Source organism: Myodes glareolus, chromosome 7 (assembly GCF_982192425.1).
Source record: "Myodes glareolus chromosome 7, mMyoGla1.1, whole genome shotgun sequence".
Lineage (NCBI taxonomy): Eukaryota > Metazoa > Chordata > Mammalia > Rodentia > Cricetidae > Myodes > Myodes glareolus.
The window spans coordinates 76,359,659-76,373,884 of NC_142032.1; the positions used below are offsets into that span (position 1 = coordinate 76,359,659).

The 14,226-nt window shown below is 46.4% G+C and overlaps 1 protein-coding gene across 3 annotated transcripts in view; it reads left to right on the forward strand.

The window, feature by feature from the left end:
• Znf668 (zinc finger protein 668) overlaps positions 1-5,989 on the forward strand; it is a 14,357-nt gene extending 8,368 nt beyond the window's left edge. For all 3 annotated transcript variants that reach the window (XM_048455052.3, XM_048455049.3, XM_048455051.3), the window contains exon 3: positions 343-5,989. In XM_048455052.3, coding sequence (XP_048311009.1) covers positions 343-1,555 — 1,213 coding nt within the window. In that variant the 3' untranslated portion in view covers positions 1,556-5,989. The remainder of the gene's footprint in view (positions 1-342) is intronic.
• Positions 5,990-14,226: the final 8,237 nt, after the last annotated feature.

Below are 14,226 nucleotides of genomic sequence, written 5' to 3' on the forward strand. Positions count from 1 at the left end.
AGTTTCTCTGTAGCTTTGGAGCCTGTCTAGCTTTTGTAGCCCAGGCTGGCCTTGAACTCACAGAGATCTGCCTGCCTCTGCCTCCCAAGTGCTAGGATTAAAGGCGTGCACCACCACTCCTGGCTCTAGAACTAGCTTTGTATAGACCAGGTTGGTCTAGAACTCATAGAGATCTGCCTGCCTCCCAAGTGCTGAAATGAAAGGCGTGTGCCACCATTGCCCGACTAAATTTCTTACTCTCGGGTACAACCCTGCGGCTCTTAGGGAACTGCAGCCCAAACAGGCTCTAGCTGTTTCACGTGAGTCTGTTGCCATCTAACCAGGGCCTCCATTGCTCCACAGGTCCCACACCGGTGAGCGCCCCTTCCTCTGCTCTGAGTGTGGGAAAAGTTTCTCCCGATCCTCTTCCCTCACATGCCACCAGCGTATCCATGCGGCCCAGAAACCCTATCGCTGTCCGGCTTGTGGTAAAGGCTTCACACAGCTCAGCTCCTACCAAAGCCATGAGCGCACGCATTCGGGTGAGAAGCCTTTCCTATGCCCTCGCTGTGGCCGCATGTTCTCGGATCCCTCGAGCTTCCGCCGCCACCAACGGGCACATGAGGGCGTGAAGCCTTACCGCTGCGAGAAATGCGGCAAGGACTTCCGGCAGCCAGCCGACCTGGCCATGCATCGGCGAGTGCACACTGGCGACCGCCCCTTCAAGTGCCTGCAGTGCGACAAGACTTTCGTGGCTTCCTGGGACCTCAAGCGGCATGCATTGGTGCACTCAGGACAGCGGCCATTCCGTTGTGAGGAGTGTGGGCGAGCCTTTGCAGAACGAGCTAGCCTTACCAAGCACAGCCGCATGCACTCCGGCGAGCGTCCTTTCCACTGCAATGCCTGCGGGAAATCCTTTGTGGTGTTATCCAGCCTCAGGAAGCATGAGCGTACCCATAGAAGCAATGAGGCTACAGGAGCTGCCCCCCAGCAGGAGCTGGTACTGGGACTGGCACTGCCTGTAGGTGTCGTGGGTGAGGGCTCAGCCGCCCCCGTGGCAGGCGCAGGGCTAGGGGACCCTCCAGCCGGGCTGCTAGGGCTACCTGCAGAGTCCGGGGGTGTAGTAGCCACACAGTGGCAAGTGGTGGGCATGACTGTGGAGCATGTCGAGTGCCCGGATGCTGGCGTCGGGGAAGCTCCTGGTACCCTAGGAGATGCAGGGGAGGTTGGGGGTGAGGAGCCTGATGAGAAACCTCCACAGTTTGTGTGTCGCGAGTGTAAGGAAACTTTCTCCACACTGACGTTGCTACGCAGGCACGAGCGCACACACCCGGAGCTCCGGCCCTTTCCCTGCACCCAGTGTGGTAAGAGCTTCTCAGACAGGGCTGGGCTTCGCAAACATAGCCGCACCCACAGTTCTGTACGCCCCTACTCTTGTCCCCAGTGTCCTAAAGCTTTCTTGAGTGCCAGTGACCTGCGCAAACATGAACGCACTCACCCTGCGCCCATTGGAACCCCTATACCCTTGGAGCCTCTTGTGGCTTTGCTAGGAATGCCAGAAGAAGGGTCAGCTTGAAGTTGGTAGCTCTCTCTGCCACACTCCCAGATGCCCATTCTCAGTCTCCAGAGCAACTAGCTCAGTCTCAGTCCACTAAGAGCTGGGGACAGTGGAGGCGGCAGTGCTTGTGAGAGACACTCATTAAAGCATTGGCTTTGACACCACGCCGTCTTCTGTATTCTGGTTGAGTTAAACTTCAGTGGAGGTTCCGGATTAATACAAATTATAAGGGTCTTGGTGGTGGTTTCTTTTGTCACAGGCTCTCACGGCTTAGCCTGATCCAGAACTCACTGTATAGCACAGGCTCCCCTCGAACTCAACCAATCCCCGTCTCAGCCTCCCAAGTATGAGGATTCCAGGTGTTTACCATCACAAGTGGTTTCTAGAAGGGTCTTGTAATTCATTGTTTGCCAAAGTATATTTTGGGTTTCTTGTGAAAGAACTTTAAGTGGCCAAGTCAGGACAGGAAGGTGTCTGTGCCTCTTGAGAATTCTTGTTGATTAAAAGGTGTATTGAAGCATTAGTCCTGCAGTGAAAAGCCTATGTAGCTTTGCTTAGCCTACACTCAGGATAATGACCCTTTACTGAGTGCTTCTATCTGTTTAAGATAGTAAGCTGGGCTTAAGCAATTGGCTGGAGAAATGGCTCCACTGTTAAAGGCTCACAGTAAAAAACTACCCAGCTTGTCTCTCCAGCTACCTTTTAAAAAAATCCTTCCCGGGTGTGAGACAGCTAAAAAAAGATGATCTTTTCAGTTTATCACAGTAACACATTAGGAGACATGCTTGGAGGAAGAAAGATCCCTCTTCACATCAAAACCCAGGAACTACAAAGGGATAAACCTCATTTAAAATATGCTGGCTGGGCATGGTGGTGCGCATCTTTAATCCCAACACTCAGGAGGCAGAGGCAGGCAGGTCTCTGAGACCAGCCTGGTCTGCATAGTGTGTCTGCATAGTGTCAGGACAGCCAGGACTACATAAAGAGACCCTGTCTCAAAAAAAAAAAAGCTATAAATATATGAAAAAAATCATATATATGGCATAAGCAGTGGGGACATATACTATGTACCTGAATGGACAGGGATGTTATTTAAAAATGCTGATAGGTAAGGGAATCTCTGGTCTCCATCAGGAGTTCTAGGCCACATGGTGACACACACAAAATTGACAGCAGGGTTTTATCTTGGTGGAGGAGCACTTACCTTCTACGTGTGAGGTCCTGGGTTCTATCCACAGCATTAGGAGAAAAAAGTTGACTTTCCCAGTTTAATCTTTAAATTCACTGCCTATGCAGCTACGGCTAGCATTAAATTCACAGTGCAGCCCAAGCTGACCTGAAACTGGCACTCCTGCCTTAGCTCCCCAAGCATGTGCCATCACGCCTGACTGTCTTTCGTTTGTAGGGGAAACAAAACCTAAGAGGGTTCCCTCTCCTGTGTGCTGCTAGCTGGTTATCAGTGCAGTGAAACCAAACTTGGGAGCAGATTAGTTTGCCATTTCCCCAGATTTGTGAGGTTTGTATCAAACCCGGGGCTCTTCACTGTCTAGACTCTGACTGGCCTGTGAAGTTCACAGCAATCTTCCAGGGCTGTGATCATCATCAGTGTTTTTAATGTGGCCATATGTCACTACCACAGCTAGAAAATGAAGATGACTTGGGCACATGGCTTGCTACCAACCTGATGTTTGCCTCTTTGGCATTATTGATGGTTTTGAAAGCATCCAGCAGCACATTAATTGTGCTATTATGGTGTACAGAGGAGCCCAAAGGATTTTTCAGTCCCCAATCTGAAAATCCAAAGCTCATGTGGAACATGATTAGCACTTGCTCTACCACTGAGCTACACCTCCAGCCCATGATAACTTAAAAAAACAAACAAAAAACAGAGGTGATGTGTTTGATGCTAAAAATCAAAGCATTAGAATAAAAAAATATGCGATTGGTACAAAAATAAAAGTCAACCAGTAGAGTGAGAAGATCCAGAAGCAGCCTGAGTGTGTCTGTGAACTCACTGCAGTACTGTCCAGCCCTCTGTCTTTATTTGGTGACAAAATTGACTAGTCTTGTACCACCAAGCCTAACACATTTATCACTCATTCCTTTGCTTTTGTTGTTGTTTTGCTTTGCTTTTTTTGAGACAGTCTTGCTGTGTAGCCCAGGGTGGCCCTTGAGTGTTTTCGCTCAGCATCTAAAGTGCTGGGATTACTAACAGTTTCTGTGAATTTTTTTAATGACAGGTGTGATTGTTCGTATCACTGGAGAAAAGATAGGCTAGTCCATAGCTTCCCTTGAAAAATGTCTAGACGAGGCCATGAATCTTCTCTTCATCATCACATGGGCATACATGCATGCATGAACACACACATAGGGGAGATACTCCGGAAATGACTTCAGATGTAGCCCATATGCCTGTAATCCCAGCACATGGAAGGTGGAAGCAGGAGATAAGATTTGAAGGCTAGCCGTGGCTACATGGCAGATTCGTAGGGTCTCAAGTGAAATGAGACTGTGTCTCAAATCAATAATTTAAAACAAAACCCTGTTACACAGAGAAACCCAGTCTCAAAAACCAAAAAGAGAAAAAAAAAATAGGGTGAGGCTAAAATTTACAGACAGAATTTTGGAATGTAGAGGGGCAGAAGCCATTAGCATGCTCCCCTTAGGGTCGGGTTACATACATCCTCAAATTCTCATGAAATACATCTTTTAAAAAACTATATTTAGACAGGCAGTGGTGGCATACACCTTTAGTCCCAGCACTTGGGAAACAGAGGCCGGCAAGATCTCTGAGTTTGAGGCCAGCCTGATCTACAGAGTGAGTTCCAGGACAGGCAGGGCTACACAGAGGAACCCTGTCTCTAACCCCCACTCAAAAAAAAAAATTACGTTTATGCTTATCTTGTATGTGTACACATACATGTATGTGTGGACACATGTACCATGGTGCACATATGGAGTCAGAGGACAGGTTGGGGAGTCAGTTTTCTTCTACCATTTGGAACCTAGGGATGAACTCAGGTTGTCAGCTTGACAGCAAGCTCCTACCTGCTGAGCCACCTTGTCTGCCTAGCAGGCTGCTGAAGAAGATTCTAGGTCATACATTATAGCCACCCCCTTTGCATTTGTAGCTATAGCTCTAAGTAAGCCAGAACTCCCTCCCTAGGCTCTTTATTTTCTTTCCCTCCTTTTTTGAGACAGAATCTTGCTATACAGCCACCCCCCCTCATCTCCCTGTGTTAGCCCAGGCTAGCCTTGAACTTGAGGTGATTCTCCTCCTGCCTCAGCCTCTTAAGGCTGAGATTACAACCATGTCCCATCAGACTGGGAATCTGTGCTCTTGTTGTAAGAGCTGAGATCCACCACGTTGGTAATGCTGGGACGTTCACCTGCATGTTCACATGCTCATAGTCATGGGGGTCATTGTAGCGAGCAGCCATAGTTCAGGGATGGTGAACCAGGTAATGAGCCCCAGGAGAAAGAGTCTCAATGGCAGAGAGCAGCCATGCCCAGGTTCTCGGAAAGTAGTATTTAGAGAAAATCTTTTGGGTTCAGGAGATGGCTCAACCAGTAAAATGTATTTGCCACCAAATTTGACAACCCAAGTTCTATATCCAAGAACTGCATGTGGAAGGAGAGAACTGGTTCTTAAATGTCCTCTGACCTCCCACAAGCAATGTGGTACATGCACACACACACACAGAGTCTAAAATGGGGGGATTTTTAGAGTTGAGAGTGTATGTAGTTCAGTGGTAGAGCATTTACTTAGCTCTTAATGAGGACTTTGGTATAATAAAAATAAGGTATGTGGGGGGAGGGGAGGGCATGGGTCTTCAACACTAGTTCTTGGGAGACAGAAGGAGGTGGACGCTGAGATGGCTGATCTGGTAAAGCCACCAAGGCTGATGACCTGAGTTTGATCACTGGAACCTACATTGTCAAAGCAGAGAATTCACTACAGAAAGTCACCCTCTTGACCTTCCGTGCACCCTGACACAAATGCACACAAACACACACAGAGACACACAATTAAAAGTCATAAAGTTCATAATTACAAACTTTCTGTTCTTAATTTTTAATTGTATGTTTATATGTGGGTTATATGCATGTAAGTGCAGGTGTTCATAGAGGGTGTCAGGTCCCCTGGAGCTGGAGTTACAAGCAATTGTGAGCCACCTGATGTGGCAGCAAGTTCTTAACAGCGGAGCCATTTCTCCAGCTGCCATAAATGTATTTTTACAAGCTATGTATGTTTTTATAGCTAGAAACCCTTAGACTTAAGATACTCGGCTCGTTTTGAGTTAATTTCTGTAAATGGTTTGAAGCAGGTGGTTCAACTTCATTTTTTGCCTATGGATTTTCAGTTTCAGAAGCATCTGTTAAAAAGACCATTCTTTGTCTATTGAATTGTCTTGGCTTTCTTAAAAAAAAATAAACTAACTGTAAATATGAGGGGTTTCGTTTGGTTTGTAGCTGGGGATCAAGCCCAAGGCCTGGCACATGCCAGGCAAATGCTCCATCTAAGCCACACCTTCATGTCTGCCATTATGTCAAAACCACACTATTTTAATTATTGTATGATTTTTAAAAGAATTATTTATTTCTAAGTATTTTGACTGCGTGTATGTCTGTGCATTCAGAAGGTGTTGGGTCCCCCAGAACTGTTGCTACGAATGGTTGCAAATGACCATGTGGATGCTGGGAACTGAACCCTAGATCTCTGCCATAATAAGTGCTCCTGGTCACTGAGTCATCCTCCAGCCCCCTGATTAGTACAATTTTATAGGAATTTCAAATCAGGGCCTATGAGACTTCCAGCTTGGTTACTTTTTTTTTCTCCCAACTTGTTTTACTTCAAGAGGTTTTTTTTTTTTTTTTTCTGGTCTTAACAGTTCTATGTAGTTTTTTGAGACTGTATGAGAGCTGCATGTTGGTCCCCAAATTCACTATGTAGCCCTTACTGGCTTCGAACCCTCCATTTCCCTTCTGTCTCAGCCTCCTGAGTGCTGGAAATGATAGACATATGTCATCATACTTACGTCCATTTGGACTTTTGGATCAGATTGTCAGATTTTGCTGTCAAGAAATTTAAAAAGCTAGTTTAGGCTTTAATAGTTGTAGTGAATCAGTTGATCATTTGTGGCATGTTACCATCTTAACAGTATTACGTTTTCTGATCTGTGAGTGTGGGAAGTTTTAAATTCTAATTAGATGTTTAATTTTTAAAGGTTTTTTTTTCTTCTGTTTTTGATGGGGGCTTGTTTTTCAAGACAGGTTTCTCTGTGTAGCCCTGGCTGTCCTGCAACTAACTCTGCAGAATAGGCTGGCTTTGAACTCAGAGGTCCACCTGCCTCTGCCTCTCAAGTGCAAGGATTAAAGGCAGCGTCACTGCCACATGACCTCAAAGATTTATTTTTATTGTATGCATGGGTGTTTTGCTGGGGTGTGTTTTGTTTGTGCACGACATGCATACAATGCCCGAGGAGGTGTTGGATTCCCTGGAACTGGAGTTACAGACAGGTGTGAGTTGTTGTTACCTGGGAATCTAGTCCAGGACCTCTGGAGGAGCAGCCAGTGCTCTTGACCTCCAGGCCACCTCTCTAGTTCCACCCTAGATCTTTCTTTCAACAGTGTTTTTTTTTTATTTTATCTATAAATCTTACACTTCTCTTGTTAAATTTATATCAAATTATTCTTTTTGTTGCTATTACAAATGAATTGTTTTTTCCTTCACAACATTTAGTTTCATTTTGAAACAGGGTCTCATATAGTCTTCACTGGCCTCAAACTCACTATGTAGCCAGCCAGCCATGGCTAGCCTGGGACCTTCTTATCCTCTGCTTCTCAGGTGCTAGATTTATAGACTGGCTTACGTGGGTCGTTTCATTTGTTTCACTTTTGGATCAATACAGTCTTCTGATATAAAGAGGATGTTCCCTTCCACTCCTTTTGTGCTGAGCTTTTTATTAAAAAGAGGTTTCATGGGGTCTAGCGTGGCTTGGAATTCAGTACACAGTCAAGAATGACCTTGAACTTCTGAGCCTCCTGAGTGCTGGAATTGCTGGCTGGTGACCACCATGCTTGGTTTATTTGGTGCTTGGGATCAAATCAGGCCTTTGTTCATGCTAAAACACGTGCTCTACATCTGCATCTCAAGTTCATGCTAAAACACGCGCTCTACATCTCCATCTCAAGTTCATGCTAAAACACGCGCTCTACATCTGCATCTCAAGTTCATGCTAAAACACGTGCTCTACATCTGCATTTCAAGTCTCTAATGTGCTGTTTCCTATATGAAAGCAAGTTACATTTTATCAAATGTATTTTCTGTGTCTGTTGTGATTTTCTATGGCTTTTGTTCTTTGTTCTATTAATAATCTGTATTTGACTTCTGGATAGTAAACCAAATTTATATTCCTGGGATAAATACTACTTGGCCATGTCATATAATACTTTTTCACATGATGTTGGGTTGGATTTGCTTTGCTAATATTTTATTGGAGACTTCTGTGTCTGTATTCCTTAAGGTTTTTTGGCTTTGTTTTTTTAAGATTTATTGATTTTAGTTCAAGGCCAGCTTGATCTACAAAATGTGTTCCAGGACAGTCAGGGCTATATAGAGAAACCCTGGGGGTGGGGGGAGAGCTGGGTAAGGCAAAGACAGGCGGATCTCTGCCAGTTTGAGGCCAACTTGGTCTACAGAGTGAGTTCCAGGACAGTCAGGACTATTACACAGAGAAACCCTGTCACAAAAAAAAGATTTATTCATTTTAATGCTTGAGTGGTTTGCCTGTGTATGTGTGTGTGCACCAGATGTGTGCTTGCTGCTGCAGAGGTCAGAAGAGGGCATTGGATACCCAGGGTCTGGAGTTACAGATGTTGTGAGCCACCATGAGGGTGCTGGGAAGTGAGCAAGTGAGCCCAGGTCCTCTACAAGAGCAACAAGTGTTAACTGCTGAGCCATCTCTAGCCCAGGATTTTTTCCCTCAAGACAGGATCTTGTGAGACCCGGGTAGGCCTCAAACTAACTGTGCAGCCAAGGATGACTTTCGGCTTCTGATCCCCTCTTTGCTCTTCCTGAGCCCTGTGAGTACAGGTGTGCCTTACCTTACTATATCCACTTTGTGTGTGCTAGGATCCAGCCCAGCGCCGTGTGCTTGCTACATAAACAGCCTACCAGCTGAGCTATGCCTCCACGCCCCTTCATAAGAATATCGGTGTATCATTTCCCTGGGATGTCTTCGTCCACTTTTATTTTCAGAGTACTGTCAATAAGTCTTTTGTTTTTACTCCTTTAGTACAGGATCTCTCTGTGAAGTCTTGGCTGTCCTGTACTTACTGTGTAGACCAGGCTGGCCTCAAATGCCTCTGTTCCTGAGTGCTGGATTGAAGGCATGGGCCATCACACCTACAGTAGTGTCTAGAAGTCTTGATCTCTGTCCCTCATGCGTCTTCCTCTCTCAATTCCCTTAACTCTGTTTCCTGCCAGCTTTTGTGTAACTGGTGAATGCAGATTCATAGACGCTGGCGCTAAGACAAAAGCTGGCATCGGCTTTTCATCTGTGGACTGTGGTTATTATCCCCTGTGAAGAAACAGGCTCACTCTGGGTTCAGTCCCCAGGAAAGGAAGGGGTGGCAGGAAAAGCAAGAGGGAGGAAGGGAAGTGGGGGAGGAAAAGAGGAGGGGAAAGGGGGGGAAAGGGAAAGAGGGAAGAATGGAAAGGCTAGGCGTGTGCACACTTGTGACCTCAGCATTTGGAAGATGGAAGCAGGAGACTCAGAGCCAGCACAGAAAGAAGATGGCTTCCTCGGGGGAGGAGAGTGCTTCAGGTTAGGGCTAAGGCTGAAGCAGAAGGAGCAGTGGCATTCTGGACTGTGCTGAGGAGCCGTGGAGACCAGTCAGTTCTGGACTGCTGACGCAGCCCAATGGAAGCCTTCCTGCCCTGAGTCAGCCTTTGTCTTGGTCTCTCTGCTGTCTCTGTCTCCTACCTAGTTCCATCAAGCAGACTTCAGCCACCGTAGCCTTATCAGGTGCATGCACCTATGTGTGCACATGTGTGTGGGAGCTAGAGTCAACATATATGTGAGCACACGTGTGGGATCCAGAGTCAACATCAGGGGTTTCCTCAATCATTTCTCAGTCTTACTATTTTATTGTCTCTTTTGTTTGTATGTTTGTTTTGTTTTGTTTTTTGGTTTTTTTTTTTTTTTTTTTTTTTGAGACAGTGTTTCACTATATAGTCAGCTGGCCAGGAGCTCACTGTGTAGACCAGGATAGCCCCAAACTCATAGAGATCTGCCTGCTTCTGCTTCCCAAATGCTGGGATTAAAGGCATGCGCCACCACCCCTAGCAGAGCTACCACCTTTTTTAAGACATGCTCTCACTGAACGTGCAGCCTGGCTGGCCAGCAAGCCCTGGGTGCTCCTTCGTCTTCCCAAGCCATATGCCCATCTTTCCCATGGGTGCTAGCTATTCAAATCCAGGCTCTCATGCTTCTGCAGCAAACACTATCAACTGAACCATCTTCCTCGCCCTTGTTTGGGTTTGTTTATTTTGTTTTGTAAGACAGGGTCCCGCTACAGAGCCCAGGCTGATTTGAAACTCGAAATTCTTCTGCTCTAGCCTGCTGAGTGCTGGGAGTACAATTCTGCATGCCCATTCCCAGCTTCTGACTCTTCATTCTGCCTTAATCTTCCACGGCTAGATGGAGAGATCTCTCTGTTATTTGTGTGATTACATTGGGCTTATCTGCATAATCCAATTTTAATCTTCAACTCAACCAGTAACTCTCTCGTTCTATCTGTGCAGTCCTTCAGCCAGCACATGTATGACACCTGCTGTCATCACAGTTCCTTAGGACACAGAGGCAGGAGGACCACGGGTGGAGCACCAGCCTGGGATACCTCCCCAGGGAGACGCAGGCATGGATCTGTCAACCATAGAGTCAGTCGCGGGGTGTGGAGCTCAGTGGTAGAGTGTCATCTCCTGGCATTTACAAGGCCCCGAGTTCAATCCCCAGAATGGAAACTAAACAAAACCACAAATCTTCCGCCATGTAAAGGAATATATTCATAGACATCAGGACATGGAATATTCAGGGGGTTGCTACTTTACCTAGCACATCTCCTGGCCTTCAAAGATATAATATGTCTGTCACACATGCAAAAAGATATTTCCCAAAATTCTAACCCTGTCAAAGTTCAAAAAAGTCTCCTATTCTAAAGCCTCAAGGTTTATCAATCATCAAAATCAGAAGGAGGTCCCACTGTGGGTACCTGCCCCGCAGTGCGATTTCTGTGGGTACAGTCCGCCCCGCAGTGTGGTCTCTGTGGGTAGAATCTGCTCTGCAGTGCGGTTTCTGTGGGTACAGTCTGCTCTGCAGTGCGGTTTCTGTGGGTACAGTCTGCTCTGCAGTGCGGTTTCTGTGGGTACAGTCTGCTCTGCAGTGCGGTTTCTGTGGGTACAGTCTGCTCTGCAGTGCGGTTTCTGTGGGTACAGTCTGCTCTGCAGTGCGGTTTCTGTGGGTACAGTCTGCTCTGCAGTGCGGTTTCTGTGGGTACAGTCTGCTCTGCAGTGTGGTTTCTGTGGGTACAGTCTGCTCTGCAGTGCGGTTTCTGTGGGTACAGTCTGCTCTGCAGTGCGGTTTCTGTGAGTACAGTCTGCTCTGCAGTACGGTTTCTGTGGGTATAGTCAGCCCTGCAGTGCAGTTTCTCAGCCGTGGACCTGTGCGACTGAAAAAGGGCTGAGATGTGTGTCAGCCCTACAGTGTTCACCCCGCATGCATGGCGACCTGTGTTTGATCCCAGCACTGCTCCCCACCTACAGTGGGATGGGACAGGCACAGCCCAACAACTGCAGACACCTGGAAGGTGGAAGGGGAAAGGAAGCTACCCATTCGAAGAATGTACAAAAATCCATTTGAAGGGCAGGAGAGATGACCAGTATGGAAGAGTAATCACTGCTTTTGCGGAGGATCTGGATTTGGTTCCCAGAACCCATATTAGGTAGTTTACAACTGCCTGTAACTCCAGATCCAGGGGATCCAATGCCTCTGGCCTCCTTGGGTTTAATACACATACACATAAATTAAAATATATGACCCTTTAAAGCATTTTTAAATCCACCTAGGAGCTAGGTGTGGTGGCACTTGACTTTAATCCCAGCATGTGAGAGGCAGAGGCAAACAGATCTCTCTGAGTTCAAGGCCAGCCAGGTCTATATAGTCAGCTGGAGTTACAAATTAAGATCGTGTCTCAAAACACAAACAAAACTCTACCTTGGAAAACTCCCTTAGGTTTTCAGAGTGGAAATAATCCTTCATGGCTTTGTCCTGCCCTGTGGGGCTCAGGGCCAACCAGCATTAGTCATCTTTCCTAAAATGGCTCCTGTGAGAGCCGCTAGGGCAGCTGGCTCCAGCATCCTGACACGTTTACTGTATTTCTTGTTTATTTACTTTTTTTTTTTTTTAAGACAAAGTCTCACTGTGTAACCCTGGCTAGCTTGGAACCTGCACTGTAGACCAGACTGGCCTCAGGCTCAGAGAGATCTGCCTGCCTCTACCTCACACTTGCTTGGATGTAAAAGGCCCATCCTGACTCAGGCCTTTTCTTTTGCGATAATCTGGATATGTAGCCCAGGCTGGAAGCAAACGCTCCATCCTTTTGCCTTAGCTTCCCTCCTGCCATCCTCTATTACAGTTTTAGGATATCCTACCAATTTACTCACCTGACTTCTCCACTAACAGACGCCATGTATAAAAGCAGAGACCTCGCCTTTATTTCTAGTATTCTCTTCCCCAGGCGCCTACAATACTGTCTGGAACATAAATCTTGCTCAATAAAAATTTCGTGAATAAATTGCTAAATTGAGTTAAACATGGAATAGGAAGCATGGCACTGGTGTGTGCACACGTGCTCTTGCACGCACGCACACACACACACACACACACACACTTATGTTCATACCCTACTCGCTGGAATCTGGTAGCATTCATTTATACAGCAAAAGCTTTGGGAGATATGAGACTTTCCGGACCCAGCTGAGCATCTGGCCCGCATCACAATTAGCATCTGTGGACCTGTGCAACTCAAAACGGCTGGCGATGGAGCTCGATTGTCTGAGTGGGTCCAATGCAATCTCAAACGCATTTATTTTTGTTTGTTTGAGACAAGATTTCCCCATGTGGCCTTGGCTGTTCTGGAATTTGTTCTGTAGACCAGGCTAGCCTCAGATTAGCTGCCTCTGCCTCCCGAGTGCTGGGATTAAAGGCGTGCGCCACCTCAGCCTGGCCCCACAATGGCACTTATAAGAGGACACAGAAGTTACTGCTAGAAAGTGGTGACAGACAGATGTGCTTTCTAGTGGAAGATGGGTCCCCCAGCCAAGGGGTACAGGCAACAATTAGACCCGAAAGAGGAACAGATTCTGCCCTGAGCCACCAGCAGGAAGCTGAGAGACACAGCTTTGGACTTCTCACCTCCAGAACTGTGAAATAATAAATGTGGGCTGGAAGCCTATGAGTGTGAGAATTTGATAATGAGTAATAGAAAGTGCAGGTTTGCAATCCCAGCACCAAGGAGGACAGACATAAATTTGAGGTCAACCTGAGCTACGTGGCGAGTAAGGTTAGAAAGATGGCTCACAGTTAAGAACACTTGCAGGAGACCCAGGTTTGGATCCTAGCACCCACATGGTGACTCAGTGACTCATTTCAGGGGATCATGCACACACACCCAAAATGAGTATAACCTGGAAAAGCTAATATTTGTGCTGACTGTAATGCAATGCCCACTGGTTTGCAAATATTAATTCTCCCCTCAGTTCAGAGCAATAAAACAGAAAACAAGCACCTAAGCTGAGATTTCTGGAAATCCCAGCACTTGGGAGGCTAATATAGGAGCACTGGGAGATCAAGGCCTGCCTGGTATAGATCCAGTCTCAAAACAATTACAACCCTAATCCCAGGCCTATTGAGAGGCTGAGGTATAGGGATTGCCAAGACTTCAAAGCAACCCTGGGCAACAGAGACCCTGTCTCAAAAAGCCAAATCAAAATCAGAGTAATAGAACTTTTTTCTTTCTTTCTTTCTTCCTTCTTTCCTTTCTTTTCTTTTTTTAAACACAGGGTTTCTCTGTGTAGCCTTGGCTGTCCTGGAGCTCACTCTGTAGACCAGGCTGGCCTTGAACGCAGAGATTCACCTGCCTCTGCCTCCTGAGTACTGAGATTAAAGGTGTGTGCCACCTTTAACACTTTAATACTGCCCAGCAGTATTAGAACTTGCTGGGCAATAAAAACATTCTTTCTCAGCGACATTTGTACCTGGTTCTGGTGATGTGATTTATATTCTAAAAACAAATCACCTATAAAACTTGTACTGCAATTTAGGGGAATGGCAAACTAACCCAAGGGTGGGGCTGGGGAAGTGGCAGAGGGCCATCTTGAGTCACTAGATGAGGGCAGTATCCTAGGGAAGGGAGAGCACTTAAAAACCAAAGCAAACAAAAACCCCACCCTGGATCTTTTGACGTCATTGAACAGCTTCATGCTAACTTGGACTTACTTTTTTTTTTTTAAAAAAAAGATTTATTTGTATAAAGTGTTCTGCATGCATGTATGCCTGCAGGCCAGAAGAGGGCACCAGATCTCATTATAGACCGTTATCAGCCACCATGTGGTTGCTGGAAATTGA